The sequence below is a fragment of the Dendronephthya gigantea genome, unplaced genomic scaffold (assembly GCF_004324835.1).
Source record: "Dendronephthya gigantea isolate DGI-Jeju-01 unplaced genomic scaffold, DenGig_1.0 000045F, whole genome shotgun sequence".
In the NCBI taxonomy this organism is placed as follows: domain Eukaryota; kingdom Metazoa; phylum Cnidaria; class Anthozoa; order Malacalcyonacea; family Nephtheidae; genus Dendronephthya; species Dendronephthya gigantea.
Genome location: NW_021163055.1, coordinates 912,067 through 936,519, shown reverse-complemented (window position 1 = coordinate 936,519; position 24,453 = coordinate 912,067). Strand labels below are relative to the sequence as shown.

Sequence of the window (24,453 nt, the reverse complement as noted above, 5' to 3'; positions counted from 1 at the left end):
GTTATGACTATTAATGAGAGATGAACCCGGAGATAAGCTGTGTGCTCAATTTTTGGAACTTCCCCCCCTGGGAATTCCGAAACGACCCTCCACGCGCGCGCGCTTTGTTGTGCGAGAAATTTAATAAAATTCGTGTTCACGGTCAAAATTTGCTTGTTTTGAAGCGATGAATGTAACCTAAGCTTTCCGAGAGACAGGAGGCCAACTATTGGATTATTTAGCGAGATCTGTGTGGAAGAAACATGAGTAAAAGTGGCGATATATCGCAGGTGAGTGACGCCGTTTGAATACACTCAAGCGAAGCGCTATTGTCGAAGTATGGTTAGCCATCTCCGATTGTTTACATGTACCTCACTTGATTTTCTGGGTTTGTTTGCCAGTCGTACTTGACGAAACGTATTGATAACCGTATGCTTGATATCCTTTTAATGATTAATGAAGTTTTAGTGAGGTTTGAAAGCGCCAACAGGCGGCTTTAATGATCTATAATGTTGTCGGATGTTGATTTCATGTGTGGTTCGTTTCTGTTCTTTTCTGCAAGACCTTGATCTTTTGACTCTGAGCAAAGGCCAAGGACACACGAGAACATTCCTCGTGAAATCGATCAGAAAATACAAACTAAAGTTTACAAATTATTACATTTACATCCCAAAGGAATTTGAATAAGCCAATGAATTTTTATGTCGTTTTCATAAGAACATTCCAATATTACATTACATTTGAAAAACTTGTCGAATTTGATTACTACACCTTATCACAAACACTTCTAAGAGTCATTGATATACGGGTTCGTAGTTTATTTTAGACATAATACGATTTATTCAAATATCTGTGAATTATCTCACGGCGTATTTCATCTTCTTGGGCCAATATTCAGCGGCCAAACCTGAATATTTCAAAACAAAGCGCTAAATGACGGCTGAGCAGTTTCTTAAGTACGCGAGGGCGGGCGTATTGTCGCGATGATTTTTGTTCAATCGCTTCGCTTTCCTCCGTTTGCCGTTGTTGTGTTGAACAGCATGAAAACCGCATCAAAAACTGTAGGGCTTCTCTTCGGTAACCAAAAGTTTTGTTTTGAGTAGTTCAAGCAAAGCTTATGCTTCGGGTCTCGAAAATCTTTTTGTTTACGTTGCGTTTCGACGAGAAGGGGACTTTCATTAAGTTCGTGATTTTTTGCTCATGTGCGTGTCTCAGCTTGCAAAAGACTGTCGTTTTACTGAATAAAGATTATCATTCACGAGATTTAAACATTTGAAACACGAGCTAAGGTTATTTTTGTCGCAAGTTTAAAAAAACTCATTACTTCGACAATACACAGCGATCCACTCAAGAAGCTTGTTTGTCTTTCAATGCAAATAAACCTGTGTGCAGTTTGTCTACTGGCATATTTGTATCATACCGCTGTCTGGATAAGCTATTGTACTTAATACAAAAACGTTTTCATTGTTGATGAGATTTAAGTAAAGTATGCCAAGCTTAAAACCTCTTATCTCATATTTCTAATACCTTATGACTTGGACTATCAAAATTGTAAACAATTTAACAGCATGCAGAGATGCTCAGTATGTCCAGACAGCTGTAATTAAGGCTTTCTCTTGTTTTGTGTTTCATCAAGTGTTTCATAATGCAAAAAAATGTAATACTCAATCATCGAGCAAAACATTTTGTTGTTCTAGCCATTATAGTCAGTATTAGGTTTGAATGTTGTAATTTGTTGCCATGAGTAACCTTAGCTCAGCTTTCAGAATGCTAAGGCCAGGGTAGTGTTACCACAAAAGGAGTATATTACATTTGTCAATTCTTTTGAAGAAACATAAGTCTATGATGGCAAGTCTGCCTGACTCTGTTTATGAGATTACACACTGACCTGCTGAGTTGCATGAATAATACTATTCATAATTCCATTGAAAAATCACAGTTAATAATTGGTAGCAACAACAAATTGATGTAAATAGCCCAAAGTAGACAAGAGCAAATGTTTTTAATATAAATGAACAAAAAAGAACATGAGTGCTCAGGATTTTGCAATCACCTTGCAATCACCTTGCAATCCTTTAATTATTCTTCAAGAGGGCCATTCCAACTTATTTATGCAAGTGCAAACTCTGTAGCATATAAAATTGGTTACATATGCTTAGACATGCACTTGTAACATTGTAATAAGCTCTATTATGTGGACTGTTTACTATTATATATTGCTTGTTCAAGTAGTTTTAATGTCCCTAAAGAAAAACAAGCAACAGCTAAATTGAAATGATTATTAATTGACTATTGGCGTTAATTCAAAAGCTAAGTCGTATCGATGTGGTAATGGAGGCTAACTTTAAGCAAGTTATTGTAATGAATGCAAAATAAAAATATCCAAAATGGCGGCCGAATTTGGATGGCGGGAAACGTTTTTTTTTTCAATTTCCTGGTAGTTTTTACGCCAAAAAGAATATTAAGTCGCCCAAAAATGTTGAGGTCAAGCATCGTCAGCGAAAATATCGCATGTAGAAAGTGGTTTTGTGAAATATATTTTGGCGGGAAATGTGGTGAAAATTTAACGTTACAGATTTCGTTTTTATGGCGTATTCTTCAGTCTTAAAATCTACACCTGGAATTGATTGCCATCGACGAAGTGTCGAATTAAACAATTTGAAACGAATAGTTTGCGTTTAGTTGTTTTAAAACGCCGTGTTGTGAACTATATTTTTGGCGGGAAACGTTGTTATTAAAATTCAACATTATTGTCATTAAGAATTTCGTTTATATTATGAACTCTCTTCAAATTCCGCACCTGAAATTGAGTAGTTTGTCGAACTGTCGAACTAAACAATATAAAATGCGTAATTTGCCGTGTTCGTTGTTGTTTTAAAATGTCGTATTGTGAGATATACTTTTGGCGGGAACTTGCTCAATTTTGCCTTGCATCATAACACAGCTTGTACTAATCTTTGTTATGAGTTTGTGTTTGTGAATTTCGACCTAATTTTGTAGTTTCTTTTCAAATTGTACACCGGGAATTGATTTGCTTCATCAAAATAAGCATTTCTAAACGAATAACTTTCGCTTCGTTTTGTGTCATATATTTTTGGCGGGAAATAGCTTAAAAGCATTACCTATACTACTTCAATATTATGAAAATCTGTACTTAAAGATATTTCTTGATTAATGATGTATATCTGGGTTCCTCCTTTTAATAGACTGTAGGCTATATTGAACGAGCGGCTATTGTTTCGCATCTAGCTGGCTAACCTAAATTATATTGAATATTTCGGCTTTTTTGTTGCCAAATTATCTAGCTTCTTATGTTAAATAGTTTAAATTATTCCATGTTTTGCATGGATTCTTCCTTGATCGTATTGGCCCAAGCACTTGGCCTCGTTCAGTTTATTATTGAGTGCAAACATTCTGTTTGTCTACCCATCACAATAGACAAAATATCTAAATTATTAAATTGCGACAGCGCTAGCTCATTATGCATTGCAAATTACCAATTGGAACTTCCATTAAATTTAGAATCATTAGACCAAATTAAGCGGGCAAAGAAAGCTCCGCGGAAAAGAGCTTTAAACTCAAATTATCATAAGCCAAATTTATTTTAAGATCTTTTGAAAAGCGTAAATTCGTTTCATGTGATGATCGATTGTCTCTTGGCGTGTTGGATCTAATTGGTCCATTTAAAACCGGCCGAGGTTGCGTGCTTGTAATTTTTATGAGCAAGCCTTACATCGTTAAATATTTATGAGAAGAAAGGAGGTTTGAAAATACATATTAGGATTTAAAACATTCTGTCAACTTTCGAAAATATTCGCTGTCATGGATGGACAACAAGCCGTGCATCTACACACCAAGGTTTGTTCGTATCAACATTATACAATTAAACCGCTGTACGCTTCTCGGAAAAATATTTGATAACGTTTTACGATGGCTTATGAATTCAAGATGATCACCAGTGTTCCTAGGTGTTGATTTTAGGCTTTTGGATTTCTGTCAGTCAATGTTTTGATCTTGCATTGATGATGTCAGTATCTTTCTACATAAAATACGAGACAAACTGTAAATAAATATTTACTCTGTCCTGTGCATGTAATTTCCTTGGTCTAAATTGTGGGGATTTCATAGGAAATGCGTTGCATATTATTGTTGCAAAGTAATCTTTGACCGTATATGAGTTAGAAGAGCGCTAATCAAGATAAAATGGAAGACAGAGTATGAGATTGCATGCTTCTGTCGACGAAAAATGAGAAAGCTTTGTAGTTCGTTTGTCATTCCTAGTTTATCCTAACAACTTCATCTTTCGAATCCTACATTCTATTTTTGTTATAATGCAATTATGTTGGCGATTAATTGTTTTTACGAGAAAAGTGTTTTTAAATCCTTGTTGTGGAAATTTCATCGTTTTAAATCAAGTTTCTTCGCCTCGCCACAACCCCGCCCTAAGCCTTTCTGCAACCGTTATATGTAACAAAAGCTTCCTGCCTTTACGAAGTAGCTCCAGCTCGTGCGTTGCCAAATTCGGGTAATTTTCTCTGTAGCTATAACCGAACGTCCCTAACAGTTAATTGCAAACGGGCGAGGGTGCGAAGGAGTGAAAAGATCTAAGTTACATTCCTGCTTAGCAGGTCATTGAATTGCAGGACTCTTCAAATTTGGCCAGCCAGAGTACACGTGCCATGGGGAGCTAGAACACGTGCCGGATTTTACATGAAATCTAGTTCCATTAAACACGGTCCATGCAGGCATTGATCTTCTTAATTTTACCTCTTACATTAGGAGGAAGTTGGGCTGCTTCGAGCCGCGCGTGCTGGGAACCTGGAGAAAGTGAAAAATTACCTGAATCAGGATGTTGACATCAATGTGACAAATTCTGTAAGCGTGAATTATTGTAATGTTCTGTTATATTGTAATGTACTGTATATATTCACCAATGAAAGTTCACCTTTCACATATGATGATGGAATTCCAGAACTAGTAAAACGTTTGCTTAATTTTCATGCAACATTAACTTGGAAGAACAGCGCTCTAACAACAAATGCCTTGTGTTTTTTTAAGGCGAGCTCTTATCGGATAGAAAAATAAAATATACAATCAAAAATTGGCATGATGCATGCGAACTCAAGAAGACTAAACGTTTTTGACTCATCGAACCAAAATGGTTTTTTAGCAACTTCTTCTTTAAGTTCATACGAGTTGTTTCTTTCCAAGGACTCGTGTAATATGTTTTCCTTATCTTCGACGAAATTGTCTGCCGATAAAGGATTATCTTATCATCGTACAGCTGCAAGTTTTGGGCGTTTTATTTTGCCCATCATCAAACAAACATTTGAATGAATACTTGTCATAATATTCGGACAAAAAAAATGATGAAATTCAACTGACAAACCTTTGCAGCGGCATACATGCGTGTTTTTAACGGAAGATGTCTTTGATATTGTCTATTGTATTGTCTTCAATACCTGAGAAAAAGGAAGTATATATATACATTTTTGAACACTCTTATAGACGGGATTAAATTCGCTACACTTGGCTTCTAAAGAAGGCTTCACAGATATTGTGCAAGAGCTGGTCAATCATGGAGCTGACGTCAATTCAAAAACTAAGGTTTGTTGAAGTAATTATTGTTCTCAGTACGGAGATTTATCAGAATAACGGTTTCGGTGAAAAATGGGTGAAAAAATAATGGAAAAACTCGTCATCTCATCTCATGAGAGGAGTTCGCGTTTACAGAATGATGGTTAATTTCACCTAAATTCATGTGGTCATGTGGTAGGCAATTAGTTTGGTGGAAGTAGAATTAAACTTAGCAGTTTAGCCGCTTTGTTTTTACCGCAATACTTTATTTCAATTTCAATTCAAAGTATGACCGGTTTGATTATTTTGGTTGCTTAAAACAAAACGCCTTGAGTGAGTTTTTTTGTTTATTTAGAAAGGCAACGGTCCTCTGCATATTGCATGTTTGGCTGGGCAGTCGAAAGTCGTTGAGTTGCTCCTGAACAAAGGTGCAAATGTGAACTTGAAAGCTCAGGTATCATCACAAGTTATGCTTCAGCTTATATCTGTCGTGTTGTTTGGGTGTGGTGCAGCGAGGTGTGCTGTGTTATGCTGTGCTGTGGCCAGCACTGTTTGCACTCAGTCCTATTTGTCTGATCTTACGTGGATTTCCATTTCAGAATGGCTTTACTCCTTTGTATATGGCTGCCCAAGAAAATCATGTTGAAACAGTGAAACTACTCCTTGCCAATGGTGCAAACTTGCAAGCTTTGACTGAGGTACAATGAAATAGCTCAGGGAAGGATTTACTTGTATTTGCGAGGGGGCAAGTTCCCTCTTTCCCGCAACAAAAACTCATGGAAATCTCATGGAAAACTATCATCATTTTTGTTAATTTTTCTTCAATCCACCAGGATGGTTTTACAGCACTGGACGTCGCTGTCCAGCAGGATCATGAGACGGTCGTTGTTGCTCTTTTAAGAAGCGAGAAGAGGGTCAGAAGCTTTATATTCTATCATCATTGTTTATCTGAAGCCGGTTGTATCAAGCCCGTCTAGCCCTGAAACGGTGGTTAAAAATCAAAATTAAATAACACTCTTTAATTAAATCTCTCTTGAATGAGTCAACTTGAATATTATGCACTAAATATGTAATTGTAAACAGTATCGTTGTATTAAAGTTCAAAACATTTAGTTTGCTTGTTGAGTTAAACGATAGACTTGCTTTCTATTTTGAACTTAACCACCGTTTAAGGTAAACGGGTTTGATACAACCGGCCCGTGTAGTCTAACAAGATACTTTACAAAATTTCGTACGATTGTCATTGTTGCTCTTAAAAAATACTCGCTGTTCAATTTCAGAAAGGGTTCCATGCCTTACACGACGCTGCTAGAAAAGATTTGACGAAGCCGATGAAGTTTCTCATTCAGAAAGGGCATTCCGTTGATGTCAGGGCACCAGTAAGTGATTTACAGTTGAGATGAATAGGTTATGAGCATAGGTGTAGGAGCAAGGGCTGAAGAGAACCCCTCTCTCTCTCTTTCCTGCGGTTCAATTTTGGTGGGAAACTGTTTTCAAAAAATGTGTGTAACCCCGGCCAAGTACAGAATGTTCTTTACGAACATTGTCTCGAGTCACATTGGCGGTCCTGACCCTACCTACGTGGAGGGAGCGCTCCCCTCGTATTCCTTCAAATACCCCACTACGCCTCATGGTATGAACGGTGCCTTTAAGTAGCTATTATAAACGGAAGATCTTTCTTTTTTTTCGACGTCTAGAACGGCTTCACACCTCTTCACATTGCTGCCAAGTACAACAGCACAAACGCCGCAGTCCTACTCGTCAACAGCGAAGCCGATATCGACGCACTCACTAAGGTACTTCATTAATTTAAGGACCGTATTTCCATATTTCCATTGCTTTGTTAAAAAAAATGGCTGCTTCCGAGTGTACTTCACTGTCTGAAAGCTCACGCGATAAGATAAAAGTGATTTCAAAAAGTTCATCGATGTTTCACGATGTTTCACGTCTCAATGTTTCATGATGGAACTTAGCTATATAGTTATGCACTGTATATATCGAGAAAGACGGATATTTTTGTTATTCATTTTATTTTGTTATTCGCATATTGTATGTTTTTTTGGGGCAAGCAATGAAGCAAACATGGACATGGTTCCTGCCTTCGCTTCCATCACTCACAGGTCGTCTGCAATGACCTCTGTCGACCGACATAATATCTCATGCAACAATGGTCTCCGACTATAAAATTTACCAACCGTCTGCGAGTGATAGAAACGACAACTTAGCGCCTGTTTATACATGAAGCGAGTTATCCCGCGGCTAGGTGAGGTAAAAACTAAAAAGCGTATCATATCAAACGCTTAACCTGATTAGTCTTTCATTATATGCAGTTATCACATCGCCTAGCCGAGATAACTCGCTTCATGCATGTAAACAGGCCCTTAATGATAATTTTTTTCTTCAGACCTATGCTATTACTCCGTTGCACGCTGCCTCCAAATTTGGTCATGCAAATATGGTCACCGTTCTTCTTCAAGCTGGAGCAAAACCCGACAAACCAAACAGGGTAAAGATACTATCGTTCGCATCAACGAATGGTCGATCAAATTGCTTTCACATACATGAAACACCATATATATCGTTCTTAATTCCTAGGATGGTTTGACCTCACTGCATTGCGCATCACGTGAGGGACACGTGGCTATCGCAGAAAGTCTCCTCAACTGCAATTCAAATATCATCGCTAGAACCAAGGTAAATGTAAATAAGACCAAGCTGAAACGATGGTATGGCGTCGCAGTTTTCGCCGAAAACAACGAGGTTTTGCATCATTCAAAACCACAACTCGGGCAGGTCAAAGTATCTTTCATTAAACTCAAAACATATCTTTTATCAGAATGGATTAACACCGTTGCACCTGGCAGTTCAAGGCAACCATTCAAAGACCATCGAGTTATTAATCGAACATGGAGCACCTTTAGATTCTGTCGCTGTGGTAAGTGAGTTTTCTCGCATTTTCCTCCTGTAGTAACACTGGATCAATAAGAGATGATCCTTACTGGACCTCTAGGAAGAAGTGTTTAGAACTGATAGAGCTATCCAGTATAAATAAAGTTAGTTTAGTTTAGGTTTCCTCCTGTAGTAACACTGGATCAATAAGAGATGATCCTTACTGGACCTCTAGGAAGAACAGTTTAGAACTGATAGAGCTATCCAGTATAAATAAAGTTAGTTTAGTTTAGGTTTCCTCCTGTAGTAACACTGGATCAATAAGAGATGATCCTAACTGGACCTCTAGGAAGAACAGTTTAGAACTGATAGAGCTATCCTGTATAAATAAAGTTAGTTTAGTTTAGGTTTCCTCCTGTAGTAACACTGGATCAATAAGAGATGATCCTTACTGGACCTCTAGGAAGAAGTGTTTAGAACTGATAGAGCTATCCAGTATAAATAAAGTTAGTTTAGTTTAGGTTTCCTTCTGTAGTAACACTGGATCAATAAGAGATGATCCTAACTGGACCTCTAGGAAGAACAGTTTAGAACTGATAGAGCTATCCTGTATAAATAAAGTTAGTTTAGTTTAGGTTTCCTCCTGTAGTAATACTGGATCAATAAGAGATGATCCTTACTGGACCTCCAGGAAGAACAGTCTAGAACTGATAAAACTATCCTGTATAAAAAAAGTTGGTTTAGTTTAGGTTTCCTCCTGTAGTAACACTGGATCAATAAGAGATGATCCTTACTGGACCTCCAGGAAGAACAGTCTAGAACTGATAAAGCTATCCAGTATAAATAAAGTTAGTTTACTGTAGTTTAGGTTTCTTCCTGTAGTAACACTGAATAGATGTCAGTAAGAGATGATTTAAAATAAAATATTCCTCAACTTTGTCTTGCATATCTTTGTAGGACGGATTGTGTCCAATTCACATTGCAGCTCATTATGGAAACGTTGAAGCGACCGAAGTTTTACTTGCAAAAGGAGTTGACACAGATTCACGAGCCAGAGTAAGTTGAAGGAATTATTTTGCTAAATCAAACTATACATGCGTGTAAACGCCCTCACAGTTCATATCCTAATACTTTTCACCACTCCTTGCTTCATTCACTTATGTTTTTCTTGAAATCTAGAATGGCTTCACTCCGTTGCACATTGCCTGCAAGAAGAACCATGAGCCCGTTATTCATCTCTTACTCAAATACGGAGCAAACATTAATGCTGTGAATGAAGTAAGACTCGCTGAAAATATTCATTTTTGGAAATATTTTCGCCACAAACGTTCCGGAGACTCTTTTTTGAGGAAAGACATTTTTCTGCCTGTTTCTATAGGGTGGTCAAACTCCAATGCACGTGGCCGCGTATTATGGTAATGTCTCTGTCGTCGTCATGTTGTTACAAAATGGCGGCTCACCAGATGTCACGAATATGGTATGTTCCTTTAGTAATTCCGACATGCTTTGAAACAGTTTGCTTAACATGGGCTGTGGATGGACAAGAAGTACTCTTTAAAACTGCATTGCATTCCTCCACGTTAAGAAGTTTCCCCGTGCACGAGTGCCTGTTTCAGTTGAACAAAATCTAAATAGATTTGCTCTATCTCTCTAGCGAGGGGAGACGGTTCTTCACATTGCCTGTAGAATACGAAACATCAATATAGTTCGTCTGTTGTTGCGGAATGGTGCGGCCGTTGATGCGAAGACGCAGGTGAGCAAGGACCGTTTGTTCTAGCCAGTAAACCACGATCATAATGAAACACGAAACCTCCATTCGATAATGAAGTGTACCATTTTTTGTAAATTCGTAGTCCAGAGAAACTGCTCTTCATATTGCTGTCAAAACGAAGAATCTTGAGATGGTTAAACTGTTGCTGGATCACGGAGCTTCATCTGAAAATATCGACAGAGTAAGTTCAGTTTTCTCACGTAGTTCAGACAAAAATCAGCATAGCTTTTCCCAGAGAAATACCCACACTTTGCCGCATCTTTTGAGGCATCGTTTTCAATTTTGTTTTACACAAACCAGGATGGTTTAAAATTTAAACTTAGGAATTCCTTAGCACAGATTTGAGCAGTCATATTGTTTGTGTCTTAAACTGCCTGAAAATATCTGAAACTTCAGTAACGGTGAATGATTAACAGCATTCATCTTCTATTCTTTCAGAACAAATGCACTCCGTTACATCTTGCCGCGAGAAATGGCGATGATGAAATTGTTCAAGTTCTATTTGAACACAAGCCTCCATTGATGGAACTGAACCAAGTACGTTTTTATAATGTTACCGTCTTAAATAACGATTATACCTATTTGTGTTTGACTTCCGCTCAAAATTTAGACCGTAACCATCAAACCATTTCCCTACAACCAGTAGAGAGCCATAAAATCAACTTGATTAACCCACATTTTACGTTTGGTGCAATAGTATTAAAAAGAGTTGTTGTTTTCAAGCACGAATATATGCGCGTTTCAAGAAGATTTTCTTGTCTACCTTTACAGAAAGGTTTTACTCCGTTACACGAAGCAGCACGCCATGGTCACGTGAAAACAGTTGAGATTTTGTTACATCACTATCCGTCCCCTGACCCCCCTGGAAAGGTAAGACTTTCATATTTGAGAGGTGACAAGAGTCTTCGTAAGTTTACAAAACACATGTCGCGAGAACAAGAGTTGCATGTGAGTTGATGGGGTATCAACAGACCGTGTTTTTTTTCCTTTCATCCATAGCATGGAATGACACCATTGCACGTGGCCTCCCATTACGATCACGTGAAAGTGGCTTTGCTCTTGTTAAACAAGAACGCTTCGAAATATGCAACGACAAAGGTACAGTTCTTTATTGCTTTCATCCGCAAGCTTTTCTCACTATATGGCTTTCATCTGCAAGATGGTGGTCTAGACTCTAGATAAAGATAGCTTTCTTTAGTAAACGCATGCATGTACTTATGGTTAACTCCATGTTCATCTGCAAGATGGTGGTCTAGACTCTAGATAAAGATAGCTTTCTTTAGTAAACGCATGCATGCACTTATGGTTAACTCCATGTTCATCTGCAAGATGGTGGTCTAGACTCTAGATAAAGATAGCTTTCTTTAGTTAAACGCATGCATGCACTTATGGTTAACTCCATGTTCATCTGCAAGATGGTGGTCTAGACTCTAGATAAAGATAGCTTTCTTTAGTAAACGCATGCATGCACTTATGGTTAACTCCATTTTCACCTGCAGAATGGTTTCACTCCTCTCCATATTGCCTCGTTACGTAATCAAAACGATGTGGCCGCAATATTACTGGAGCATGGAGTCGAACCAGACACAAAGACAAAGGTACGTCATGTAATAAAAACGGTAAACTTTTGCACAGAAATAACAAAAAGGCCTGTTAGCATGTGCAATTTTTACTGCAATTTCTATGCGTGATTTTCTTTCATTGCTGGATGGAAACGAACGAATGTATAGTTGGTTGAGCATACCGTTGGTTTAACCCCCAGTCGAACGAGATTGAGAGTTGATCAGAATTGCAACTCTCGCTAGCGTTTGACTGCGAACTCTGATACACTCTTGTGCTCTCTAACCCACTTTGAACTGGTTCGCATTTAGATGCATGAGAGTTCGTATTCGTTTGGTCAGTCATGGGATTTGATGAGAGTTGCAATGCAGCTAGCAATTTGCATTTTGTAGTATAGCAGGTTGACAGGTTCAGCAAAGTAGTACAAAATAAATGTACAAAATAGCACAAAATAGGCGCGCGATGTAACATCCAGTCAACTCTCGTTCTCGACTCTCATTCTTGTTTGACAATCGCACGAGAGTTTGGAAAACTAAGTTTAGACTCACGGAAATATATTGTGATTTAGTACAATAAAGAAGCTCTATGCATATAAAATGTATAGACATATTAAAAATTTAATTTCTGCCTCGTCTATAACCTTTCGTTGTCATGCAACGGCTGATAATTTCAAAATGAAAAACAAAATTAACTATTTATTGAATAAGCAAGCTGAAATATTTCGATGTAAATAGTTTATTTCGCAATGGGAGAACATATTTAATGCATTTAGCTATAAATGACGAAGGTTCAGTTTAATAATTTGGTCAAAACGTGAAAATTAAATTTTCAAAATGTTTACATTTTATGAAGTTTCTACATTATCCAATATTATTCTGTTGTTCCATAGATTCGGTTTTGTTTATAGCATTTTGTTTATGACATAACAATGAATCTTATCATATATTAACAAGCTTCTATAGATCTTCCTAGTTCGCATAAAAATATATATTTATATATACATATCAATTGGGGGTTGTCAAGCAAAAAATTGTCGCGCAATTTTACCAAGAATGAACTCAATTTTCCTCCGTCAGACAAAGTTAAATATTCGTCACGCCATGCATGGGGTAAGAAATAACCTCCCGCCGAGGTTATAATCTCGCGCAGACACTCAGAAACACGTTTGCAATTTAAAATGAGCAAAAAAAACTATAATCGCAACATAATTGTATGCTGTTTCCGAACAGAGCGCCTGCTGAATTAATCCGGATGTCTGTTTACACAATACCTCTTGTCGAAAACGCAGTCATTTGCATACGCACAAGGCAGATAATTATTGAATTAGTTCTTTATTTTAACATTCGCCATTGCGACGGTTTATTTGCTTGCTTTTGATGATAATTTCTCGAGAACTCGACAGCTGCCCCTAGAAGCTAGACTGATAACAGCGTTATGAAATGTATAATGCTACGGTGGTCGCTAAAACACGATATCGAGAGATTGTACCGAGGAAAAAAGGACATTTTGCGTCGCGGACGGTAAGATTTAGCGTAGGTTATGCTGTGAAACACAATGTAACTTTGCACGATATCCTTCGAGATCCATTGGTGTGCTTTATTATGCATGTAACGTGTTTACAAACTTGTGAAAATTACGTAGCTCGGCTGTATAGACTATAGGTCTGCTGCAAGACAAGCACTGTGCGCAGAAATAAAGTTTATATTTCTGATCCGATTCATGGCCGGTGACATCCATCCATGCATATTTACTTTCATACAATGTCAATGTACATTCACGAGCGACCAAACCAGGTTTAATACCGACTGTATTTTTTTCAAATGCTCTATACTACTTCTGGACTGATAAAAGTAAGAAAAATTGCGTCGTTTCTCGCGTTTTTTCGCTCAATCTACAAAGGGATCTTTTGAAGTGCGAGCGTGCTTACTTAATGTGACCAGGGCATACATGTGCAAGCAATTCGTTCTGTGTTTCAAAACTGTACTACTACTAGTATAAGCTGCAAATTATATGGGGCTTCTACTTCACTAATGAAGTGTAAGTTTTGAGAAAAGTTAACATTAGTTCAATTATCTTGCCAAAAAAATTATACATAGCGTGCGTGTATGAAGGATTTATAATGTATTCCTAAAGTGTGATGTATATATTTTTAGATCACTCTTGACTATCATGCAGGGGTTAAAATCAACAGGGGTCACCCAGCAGGGCCGTATAGCTAGACCGGGGGGTGTATATTCATATATTCATCTTTATATACCGTAGGAACAATAGCGTACAAAAGAAATTAATCGGACATAAGACGAATATATGAATGTACAACCCCCCCCCCCAATTAAGCTTCTAGCTACGGTGCTGTAGCCCAGGCTATGAGCTTTTGTATTGAGACGCAGGCATTATAATACGGAATTTTTACAAGGACACACATTGTCTTTAGGTTCAATAATCACTTAGTCTTAGAAATTACAACGTGAAATTACAACGTAAGCATATAAAAAAGAGCATAGCCATGCAAAGCAAACTTTATAATAGAAACAATAATTATTTTAAATAGTCAAATTAAAATTATATTAGACATTTTTGTCCATGAGGCATGATTTTTAACTACACACTTTTCCATTTACAAGGACACATTCGCCTTTCACAAGGACACAAAGTGTGTCAAAAACACGCGTATTATAATGCCTGTTGAGACGTGTATACGTTAATGAACAATACTCAATTATCCTGAGAAAGAGAAAGTGTAATTGCTTGTACTTATTTCTCGTTCCGTTTGCGTTGACAGAATTTAGTCAACAATATCACTTTGTTGTTATGCGCGTAAACGTTTTTATCCCTGGGCCTGACTCATTCGTGGCACACAGCAGTTTTCGGCGTCAATTGCGTCGCTTGGAGATCGTTTCAAAACAAATCCCCACTAATTTAAATATTTGTTTATGAATACACGACGTCATTTTTGTTGTTTCCAAGGCTTCCCCTCCGTTAACCTGTGATTCCCCATTCGATGATTGCTTTAAAAATATGGACTTACGAAGCGAATAAACCTGGGTAATGAGAAATTCACGTCGTTTATTCACAAACAATTAAATCATCATGCACATTGTTCTGAAAGCCTCGCGAAGTGTGCAGAAACAACTTTATAAATTCTCAATATCTTTTTTGAATTGCGTATACTCTCCCTAAATACTGTCCCGTGCATGCATATAGTGTCACCCTAACGTATAGACTTGAAATCTTCGAAATATAATGTTTTGTTTTATAATTTTAAAATTTTTAGTTCGTATATGTGGGTTAAATTGAACTGTACTTTTCTTAATGATAGATGTTTCATTTATACACAAGACTGTAAATTGTAGTGTTTATATGACAGCGTTTTATCACCGCTGGCTCGCTGCATGACGCCACTGTCTGTTGCGAGATGGTAACTGCATGGTAAAGTTTATCTTTTTAGTTTCATTTCATTTTTTATTAGACTGGCGTGAGTCCGCTTCATTTGGCTGCAAAGGAAGGTCACGTTGCTGCGGCCTCGATGTTACTGGAGCATGGGGCGAATCCTAGCATTCAAACCAATGTAAGTTAGAAATACTGATGATTTTGAGTGAGAGATTTCTTCCTGTAGTAACACTGGATCAATAAGAGATGATCCTTACTGGACCTCTAGGAAGAACAGTTTAGAACTGATGGAGCTATCCAGTATAAATAAAGTTAGTTTAGTTTAGTTTAGGTTTCCTCCTGTAGCAACACTGGATCAATAAGAGATGATCCTTACTGGACCTCTAGGAAGAACAGTTTAGAACTGATGGAGCTATCCAGTATAAATAAAGTTAGTTTAGTTTAGGTTTCCTCCTGTAGTAACACTGGATCAATAAGAGATGATTCTTACTGGACCTCTAGGAAGAACAGTTTAGAACTGATAGAGTTATCCAGTATAAATAAAGTTAGTTTAGTTTAGGTTTCCTCCTGTAGTAACACTGGATCAATAAGAGATGATCCTTACTGGATCTCTAGGAAGAACAGTTTAGAACTGATAGAGCTATTCAGTATAAATAAAGTTAGTTTAGTTTAGGTTTCCTCCTGTAGTAACACTGGATCAATAAGAGATGATCCTTACTGGACCTCTAGGAAGAACATTTTAGAACTGATAGAACTATCCAGTATAAATAAAGTTAGTTTAGTTTAGGTTTCCTCCTGTAGTAACACTGGATCAATAAGAGATGATCCTTACTGGACCTCTAGGAAGAACAGTTTAGAATTGACAGAGCTATCCAGTATAAATAAAGTTAGTTTAGTTTAGGTTTCCTCCTGTAGTAACACTGGATCAATAAGAGATGATCCTTACTGGACCTCTAGGAAGAACAGTTTAGAACTATTAGTGTAAATAGAGTTAGTTTTATTGGTTCAATTTGCGTCATCTAATAAACTTTTGATTGCTGTTTTCTTCCTCCAGAATGGCCTTACACCATTGCATGTTTGCGCCAGATACAATCGTGTCGAAGTTGCCAAATTACTGTTGAAATATCGGGCTGAGATTAATGTTCAAACTAAAGTAAGTTTAACATGTCAAGCGTGTGGCGAAGGTGTTTTTACATCGGAGAATCCTGTAGTTTTTAACTGCAGGCCCACTGCGTGAATACCGTGATATGTCATCCTCGTCATTTATTCCCTCTCTAGAGTGGGTTCTCTCCGCTCCATATCGCTTGTCACTGCGGCCATTACGAGATCGCTAAGCTGTTGCTGGAACAAGAGGCAAATGTCGAGGTGACGACCGCGCAAGGTTATATGCCTCTTCACTTTGCTGCCCAGCAAGGACACGTTATGATCATTGAACTGTTGCTAAGCTACAGCGCCCCGCCTGATGCAGTTACCAAGGTAATAATGAATCACGTCAATGATTCGTGGCAGTCGAAGTTGGAGGACTGCGTCCATCACATCAACTAACGACATTACGTTGTCGGAATGGAACTCCAACATTAGCGAGTAGTCTAGTTAAGTTGTTTTTGTAAATAGTCTGTAGAACTATTATACTTATAACATGACGTATTCAAAAATCATAAAAAAAAAAAAAAAAAAAAAAAATCACGTCAATGATACACTGGATCATCACGTCGAATTTGAAAACACTTTTTTGTTTTCATCTCTTTAGGATGGATTTACTGCGCTCTACATCGCTCAGTACTTAAGCAAAACAGTCACAACTGTGGAGTGGAAACACATTTTGGAAATGCTGTTGAGAGTGACAACAACTCAAGTGTCAATTACCGTGTTGGAAAGAGTTGAGGTCAGTATAAATAAAGTTAGTTTAGTTTAGGTTTCCTCCTGTAGTAACACTGGATCAATAAGAGATGATCCTTACTGGACCTCTAGGAAGAACAGTTTAGAACTGATAGAGCTATCCAGTATAAATAAAGTTAGTTTAGTTTAGGTTTCCTCCTGTAGTAACACTGGATCAATAAGAGATTATCCTTACTGGACCTCTAGGAAGAACAGTTTAGAACTGATAGAGCTATCCAGTATAAATAAAGTTAGTTTAGTTTAGGCTTCCTCCTGTAGTAACACTGGATCAATAAGAGATTATCCTTACTGGACCTCTAGGAAGAACAGTTTAGAACTGATACCTAATAATATTCATCGTCTTCACAGCCTGGTTTGGAAGTCAAGCCCGTTGAACTGCCGGAAGAACTGGATGACGATGAATCAAGCGAAGGAATGGTGACCTTGGAGGAAGAGGAGATTGATGAAGGTAAAACTCTGGTTGCTTTTTAGGTTCAAATGAAGAAATCAACGGCAAAATTTGGTTAATTTTTGGACGTTTATTTTCGTGGCACTGGGAAAAAATACAATGACTACTGTTCATTGCATGCTGTTTCGCTCATTAGGAAACTTTTTGAAATGTTTTAGAAAACCAATCTCACGTCAGCGAAGAAGTTTATCTGCAGTCATTTATGCCAGATGTTGGCAGCATGAACGTTGGCGGCGAGAAAAAAGCCAATCCAAACGAGCTATCGGCGCGCAGCACTCCGGACTCGTCGTATCACGAGCATTTCCGAGACATCTCTTCCCCAATAAGCCCGTTCAAGTCGGAGGACGATCGGACGCACTCGCAGCTCTTCGAAGATGACGTTGTCATCGTATCCAACTCATTTAACGTCGAATCCTCGCCAAGTTATAACTTTGAAGCTTCTGATTTAGATAAATTACCGACGGATAATGTAACTCGCGGACCGCCGAAATCCGGAGGGTAGGTTTCTATGAATTGATTTGCTGGGAGCTCTTTTAAACTGACATTAAAAATTATCTCGCATTATAGAAAGAGTAAAATACAAAAGTAGGTCACATCTGAGTTCATTGCAAGTTAATGGGTTAACAAGAGACACTGGCAGATAGTTTTGTTAACTTATTAACTGACAGTAATCTTCCACTGATGAATAAAATCATCTGTCATTAGACAGAGTAAAATACTAAAGTAGGTCACATCTGGGTGCATTGCAAGCTAATGGGTTAACGAGAGACTCTGACAGATAGTTTTGTTAACTCATTATCTGACATTACTCTTCCACTGATGAGTAAAATCATCTGTCATTAGACAAAGTAAAATACTGAAGTGGGCTGCATTAGGATTGATGGACGCAAATTGATCGAGATGGAAAAATTATACTTATTAATAATTAACCGTGGCCACTCCCCTTAATTAGATTCCTAATTAGCTTCATGGTTGACGCGAGGGGCTGTGAAATGCGCAGTAGTGAGACTGGTATAAAAATGACTGTTCCAGCTCAGAGCTGCAGAATGCCAACAAGAATTACGTGTCGTCTGCTAAAGTAAGTATCCTAAAACTATAACAAAGCTTTTGATTACTTTAGTTGACATTGTCTAAAGATATTTTAATGGTGCTACGCTGGGTTATGAACTCGACCTCAGTGCATGGTAACTCAGAATAGCACCATCGCAATATTAATTCACCTGCATCGGGCATTAGCTTAAACGGTGGCTAAGCCAAAGTTCAAAAGTTCTCTCATACATCTTGTGAATGACTGAACATACATTTCTGCATGCATTAAACATGTACTTTCATTGTCATATTTTGGCTGTCTTGGACATTTCTCACGAATCTCTCGGATATAATCTTCATATTTTAGGTCCATAAAGCAATCATTGATGCCACCCATAGCTGACCACGAGGCGAAGGCTTGTCGGATAATCAGTTTAGCTCCAAATGGAGTAAAGTTTATAAAACCAGTGTCTTTAGAAGTTCCTCATTTTGCTTCCTTGCGCAATGGCGAGCGAGAGTTGGTCATATTGAGCTCTTTTGATGGCGGCCAAAATTGGAAAGAGTTGGCAGTTGAGAACGGCTCAGGTAATCTCATTGAATTCGACCTGCAGTTTTGTAACGAGGAATTACGTGCCTAATACAAGTCAGTTTAGTTTAGGTTTCCTTCTGTAGTAACACTGGATCAATAAGAGACGGTCCTTACTGGACCTCTAGGAAGAACAGTTTAAAACTGATAGAGCTATCCAGTATAAATAAAGTTAGTTTAGTTTAGGTTTCCTCCTGTAGTAACACTGATCAATAAGAGATGATCCTTACTGGACCTCTAGGAAGAACAGTTTAGAACTGATAGAGCTATCCAGTATAAATAAAGTCAGTTTAGTTTAGGTTTTCTCCTGTAGTAACACTGATCAATAAGAGACGGTCCTTACTGGACCTTTAGGAAGAACAGTTTAAAACTGATAGAGCTATCCAGTATAAATAAAGTCAGTTTAGTTTAGGTTTCCTCCTGTAGTAACACTGGATCAATAAGAAATGATCCTTACTGGACCTCTAGGAAGAACAGTTTAAAACTGATAGAGTTATCCAGTATAAATAAAGTTAGTTTAGTTTAGGTTTCCTCCTGTAGTAACACTGGATCAATAAGAAATGATCCTTACTGGACCTCTAGGAAGAACAGTTTAAAACTGATAGAGTTATCCAGTATAAATAAAGTTAGTTTAGTTTAGGTTTCCTCCTGTAGTAACACTGGATCAATAAGAAATGATCCTTACTAACTTTTTTTAGACCAAGAAGACATAAGCATTGATACACAACACGTTAAAATTTCATTGACTGAATTTCCGGGAAGAATTGCGGTCATTTCAAGATTGAAGAAAGAGACGTTTGTTACGGGTAACAAGGGTGATTTAATCAAATCCCACAATATCCCGCAGTGCACTGTCAATATCCCCGAAGGAGCTGTTAGTCCTGGTACCATGTTACATTTACAGGTCAGTGGAATAATAAACCCATCAGATGTAATCAAATCAATATTGTTTCAATAAATTATTTGCTGTTTATTCTTTCTACCAATAAGGTCCAACCTGTCGATGAACATTTCAATGATCAGCAAGATGGAGCAGCCATTAGTACCATCATAAAACTTGGCCCAAGTGACGTCGCGTTTTCACGTCCTGTTACGATCTCATTTCCGACGCCGTCCTACACCCGACGACACGATTACGGAGATTCCCCGGGCCAGCATGTACTTACGTATCTCACTGGCGCGCCTGGGTCAGACTGGAGTGATATCACGGCGTCAACACCTTTGAAAGTTATCAACGGTTGTGCCACCTTTACGGCTGAGGAGCCTGGCAGGTAAATACTTGAAGAACAGTTTAGAACTGATGTAGTATAAATAAAGTTAGTTTAGTTTAGGTTTCCTGCTGTAGTAACACTGGATCAATAAGAGATGAATCTTATTGGATCTCTAGGAAGAACAGTTTAGAACTGATAGAGCTATCCAGTGTAAATAAAGTTAGTTTAGTTTAGGTTTCTTCCTGTAGTAACACTGATCAATAAGAGATTATCCTTACTGGACCTCTAGGAAGAACAGTTTAGAACTGATAGAACTATCCAGAATAAATAAAGTTAGTTTAGTTTAGGTTTCCTCCCGTAGCAACACTGATCAGAACTGATATACAGCTATCTAGTTGAAGTTTTCTGGTAATTTTCTTCTAGATATTGTCTTGTCGACACCTTCAACGACTCGGACGTAACAAAGGACACAAGATTAATGTTCAAGAAATTAAGTTCCGTTCCATACATGGCCAAGTTTGTCGTTTTTGCAAAATTATCAGCCGACGGAAATTCAGCAAAGTTGCGAGTATTTTGCATGACTGATGATAAGGTTGATAAAACCTTAGAAACGCAAACAGGTAGGAATCTCGACTTTAAACAGCTGTGTACACACGCATGCTGGAGACTGAGATTTTTTGCGAAGATAAACTGTAATGTCGATATATATGATACAACATAAGCATTTGATCTTTTCTTCAAATCGGCAGGTTTCACCGAGGTAGCTTGCAGTAGGAACATTGAGATCTGCGAAGGACAGACCGTCTTCTTCCATTGCCAGGGGAACATGACCACTCAGCTTGATGATGCTTTGCAACTTAACTTCTTTGCTTTTCGAGAAAACCGTTTGCCATTCTTTGCTCACGTCGTTGATCCAAATGAGCCAATGAAAATGAAGCTTGTGGTCATTTTGAATCCCAGACGAGATCGGAACGGCAAAGTACATGCCGCTTGTGCGTTGGATATCAATTTATCTTCTGAAGTACGTATATCGTCTCATAGCTCTATGGTTCTTCCTAGAGGTCCAGAAAGGATCATCTCTTATTGATCTAGTGTTACTACAGGAGGAAACCTAAACTAAACTAACTTTATTTATACTGGATAGCTCTATCAGTTCTAAACTGTTCTTCCTAGAGGTCCAGTAAGGATCATCTCTTATTGATCCAGTGTTACTACAGGAGGAAAACTAAACTAAACTAACTTTATTTATACAGGATAGCTCTATCAGTTCTAAACTGTTCCTCCTAGAGGTCCAGTAAGGATCATCTCATATTGATGCAGTATTACTACAGGAGGAAACCTAAACTTAATCTTTCTTACGACTCCCGCAGAATATCGGGCGTGACACAGGTGTGCAGGAGATCACCGAAGAGCTGATGCAATTGATCGCAAAAGATCTCGGTGATGATTGGATTGCTTTTGGACAGCAGGTTGGATTAGACGATCCAAAACTACAAGATATCCTTGATTTAAAGTAAGGTTTCAATTCAGTATTTGCCACTGGAAAACGAACCTAAACTGACTTTATATTATACTGGATAGCCCTATCAGTTCATTTCTTATTGATCCAGTATTACTACAGACATCAAAACTGTTTTCTTTCAAATCATTTAGCAACCGTAGTACCGAAGCCTCGGCAACGGAAGTTATAAAGATATGGAAGGACGAGCGAGGGCCTGAGGCGACGATGGAAAACTTGGAGTCTCATCTCCAGGCTATCGGCCGTGCAGATATCCTAAAGAACTTCAAGCGTTTGGCATACTCTAGCTACGGAACACGGGATCGGTTACTGGTCACTGAAATACGAAGACCAGTTAATTCCGAACACACAAATGGTTTCGTTAACGGCCATGATAATTTCCTTATTGATCCATCTTCTGAATTGTCAGTTGAGGTAGATCCTAATTTCACCTATTTGTACCCTATAGTCCCGCTGTTCTGCAATATTTAAAACAGTGTTCAGTGTTTCTCTTTCAGCCTTCCTGGCTTCCTCAATGCCAGTTAAGGCTAGTTTCCACTCAGGAAATATCTCCTTTGGATCGGAACGGACAGGAAAATTTCTTTTGTCGGTGAGTTCTCAGGCGGCGTTTATACAAAGGAAACTTTCCTGTCCTGTCCGATCCAAAGGAGAATTTTCCTGAGTGGAAACTAGCCTTTAATCATTGCAGCACTGCTAGTCTGACTGTCTGTAAACTATTCCTGTTTTACAGGAGAAACGGTACTCGGGTTATAACGAAGAGCCGACGGAGGCTCACGAAGAACGACAGGCCGAAAACTCGGAGGAAAAAGACGACAATGTTATTCAAGGAATGTTTTCAGATAACGAGGAAATTTTGAAATTTTTTGAGGACGGTGTTGCCGGAAATACTGAGACGGAAATAGATTAGAAACTGCCCCCCCTAGCTAGGTAGTTAGATATATTCATTTACATTACCTCATATGGTATAGACGGGGGGAGGAGGATTTATGTGGTGTAAAATGTCTTGAAGAAACGGTCACTACCTTAAAGAGTGGGGACTAATTTTTTTATTTAATTTATTCGTTTGTTACCCTGATCTCTAAAGTGCACACTGGACATGACGGTTTGATTATTTAGGGGATAACGTTTACCTCAAATTGATTGCTTGGGACCTGTTCACATCATTCCGCTTAGCCGAAATATAACGAAGCGTCAAATGACTTTTGAGGTATTGAAATAAGTGTATAACATGATCCTGGTAGTCGTGTAGTCATCCTGACAAAGCATATGTTTGTTTCGTTTCATAAAGACTTATTTCAATACCTCAAAATCATCATCGGGTCATGTAAACAGCCCCTTAGGGCTTAGCTTAAGAGTGATTTATGTTGAAAGTATATCTATTTAATTGAAAATGTTGTAAACAGTCCAGAGTGTTGCTTTATATGGAGATCGGCTTGTATAAGGATAAATTCTTCAATCTTGACTTGACAAAAGGTTTACTTTTGCCAGAGCTCTATTTAGAACGGATTAGGAATTTTTTAATTTATTCAACGTGTTATAGATAGAAACATTACCTATGAAATATTATACTTCGCATCAGCTGTATCGTTTGTCTCTGTGCTGAACTAACTTTGTTTATAGTGGGTATTCTTATGATTTCTATCAGTTCTAAACTGTTCTTTCTAAAGGTCCAGTAGGGATCATCTCTTATTGATCCAGTGTTACTACAGAAGGAAACCTAAACTAAACTAACTTTATTTATACTGGATAGCTCTATCAGTTCTAAACTGTTGTTCCAGGATTGTCTCTATCCATAGACGATGCGAATCTTTATGCACGACACAAAAATTATCAGTGCAAAGACAATAATCAAGTATTTATTTTATAAGACATAAGTCTAGTCTTGAGATCGATTGTTCGTCCACGCTGAAGACTTCATTTTATGAATTTTTCCACTTGGCAATGTCCGACGTATGCACGACAACGAGAGTTTTTCAAACCCGCATTAGACCTGGCATTATTTATAGCCATGTTTCGAGACAAACCTTTTCCAAGGACGACGGAAGGACAGCTAACTCCCGAAGGAACATACCGCATGTCACAAATCGCGTAGTATCCTTTAACCAACGACGGCATGCCCGCGGCAAGAATGTTTCTGAAGAATGGAGTTATGGCTTCGCTTTGCTCAAAAGCCAGTGTCAAAAACAACACGATGGAGAGAGAAACGACTTTCATCGTGGCGGGCAAAACCTGTGTAAAGTTATCGTGTGAACGATTTCAGTATTCTCGTTGCTTCTGCTTCTGTGGGTTTTGGTTGGCATCAAATCGAGGCACATTTGATTGTAAAAAAACCTTTAAATTTTAAAACTTACCTGTAGGATATTCTATCGTATTAAGGTTCCCAGTAGGCTCTAACAACGTTTTCGTTCTTTTGCAATTGTTTCGTCGCCTGTCCTCGTGATCCACTAGGCGAAATATTTCGACGAAACGAAATTCTTCGTCTGATATTCTTTTCAATTGTGATCGGTGAAGGGAATCCGCTACGGTCGAATTCTCACAATTAAAAAGAAAATCGAGCAAAAAATTTCCTTCGATTGAAAAATTTCGCCTAGTGGA

At 38.2% G+C, this 24,453-nt stretch overlaps 1 protein-coding gene across 1 annotated transcript; it reads left to right on the top strand.

The window, feature by feature from the left end:
- Positions 1–79: 79 nt before the first annotated feature.
- On the top strand, positions 80–23,442 carry LOC114527651 (ankyrin-3-like). Its single transcript, XM_028549353.1, has 35 exons — positions 80–269; positions 4,759–4,854; positions 5,488–5,586; positions 5,912–6,010; positions 6,156–6,254; positions 6,390–6,470; positions 6,837–6,935; positions 7,254–7,352; positions 7,961–8,062; positions 8,152–8,250; positions 8,393–8,491; positions 9,403–9,501; positions 9,625–9,723; positions 9,824–9,922; positions 10,100–10,198; positions 10,299–10,397; positions 10,655–10,753; positions 10,988–11,086; positions 11,216–11,314; positions 11,716–11,814; positions 15,246–15,344; positions 16,221–16,319; positions 16,445–16,642; positions 16,917–17,051; positions 17,414–17,513; positions 17,672–18,011; positions 18,466–18,591; positions 18,910–19,127; positions 19,827–20,032; positions 20,119–20,399; positions 20,763–20,959; positions 21,089–21,360; positions 21,710–21,852; positions 21,993–22,272; positions 22,589–23,442. The coding sequence occupies exons 1-35, from the start codon at positions 243–245 to the stop codon at positions 22,763–22,765; spliced, it is 4,761 nt and encodes a 1,586-aa protein (XP_028405154.1). The 5' UTR covers positions 80–242; the 3' UTR covers positions 22,766–23,442.
- The last annotated feature ends 1,011 nt before the right edge of the window (positions 23,443–24,453 follow it).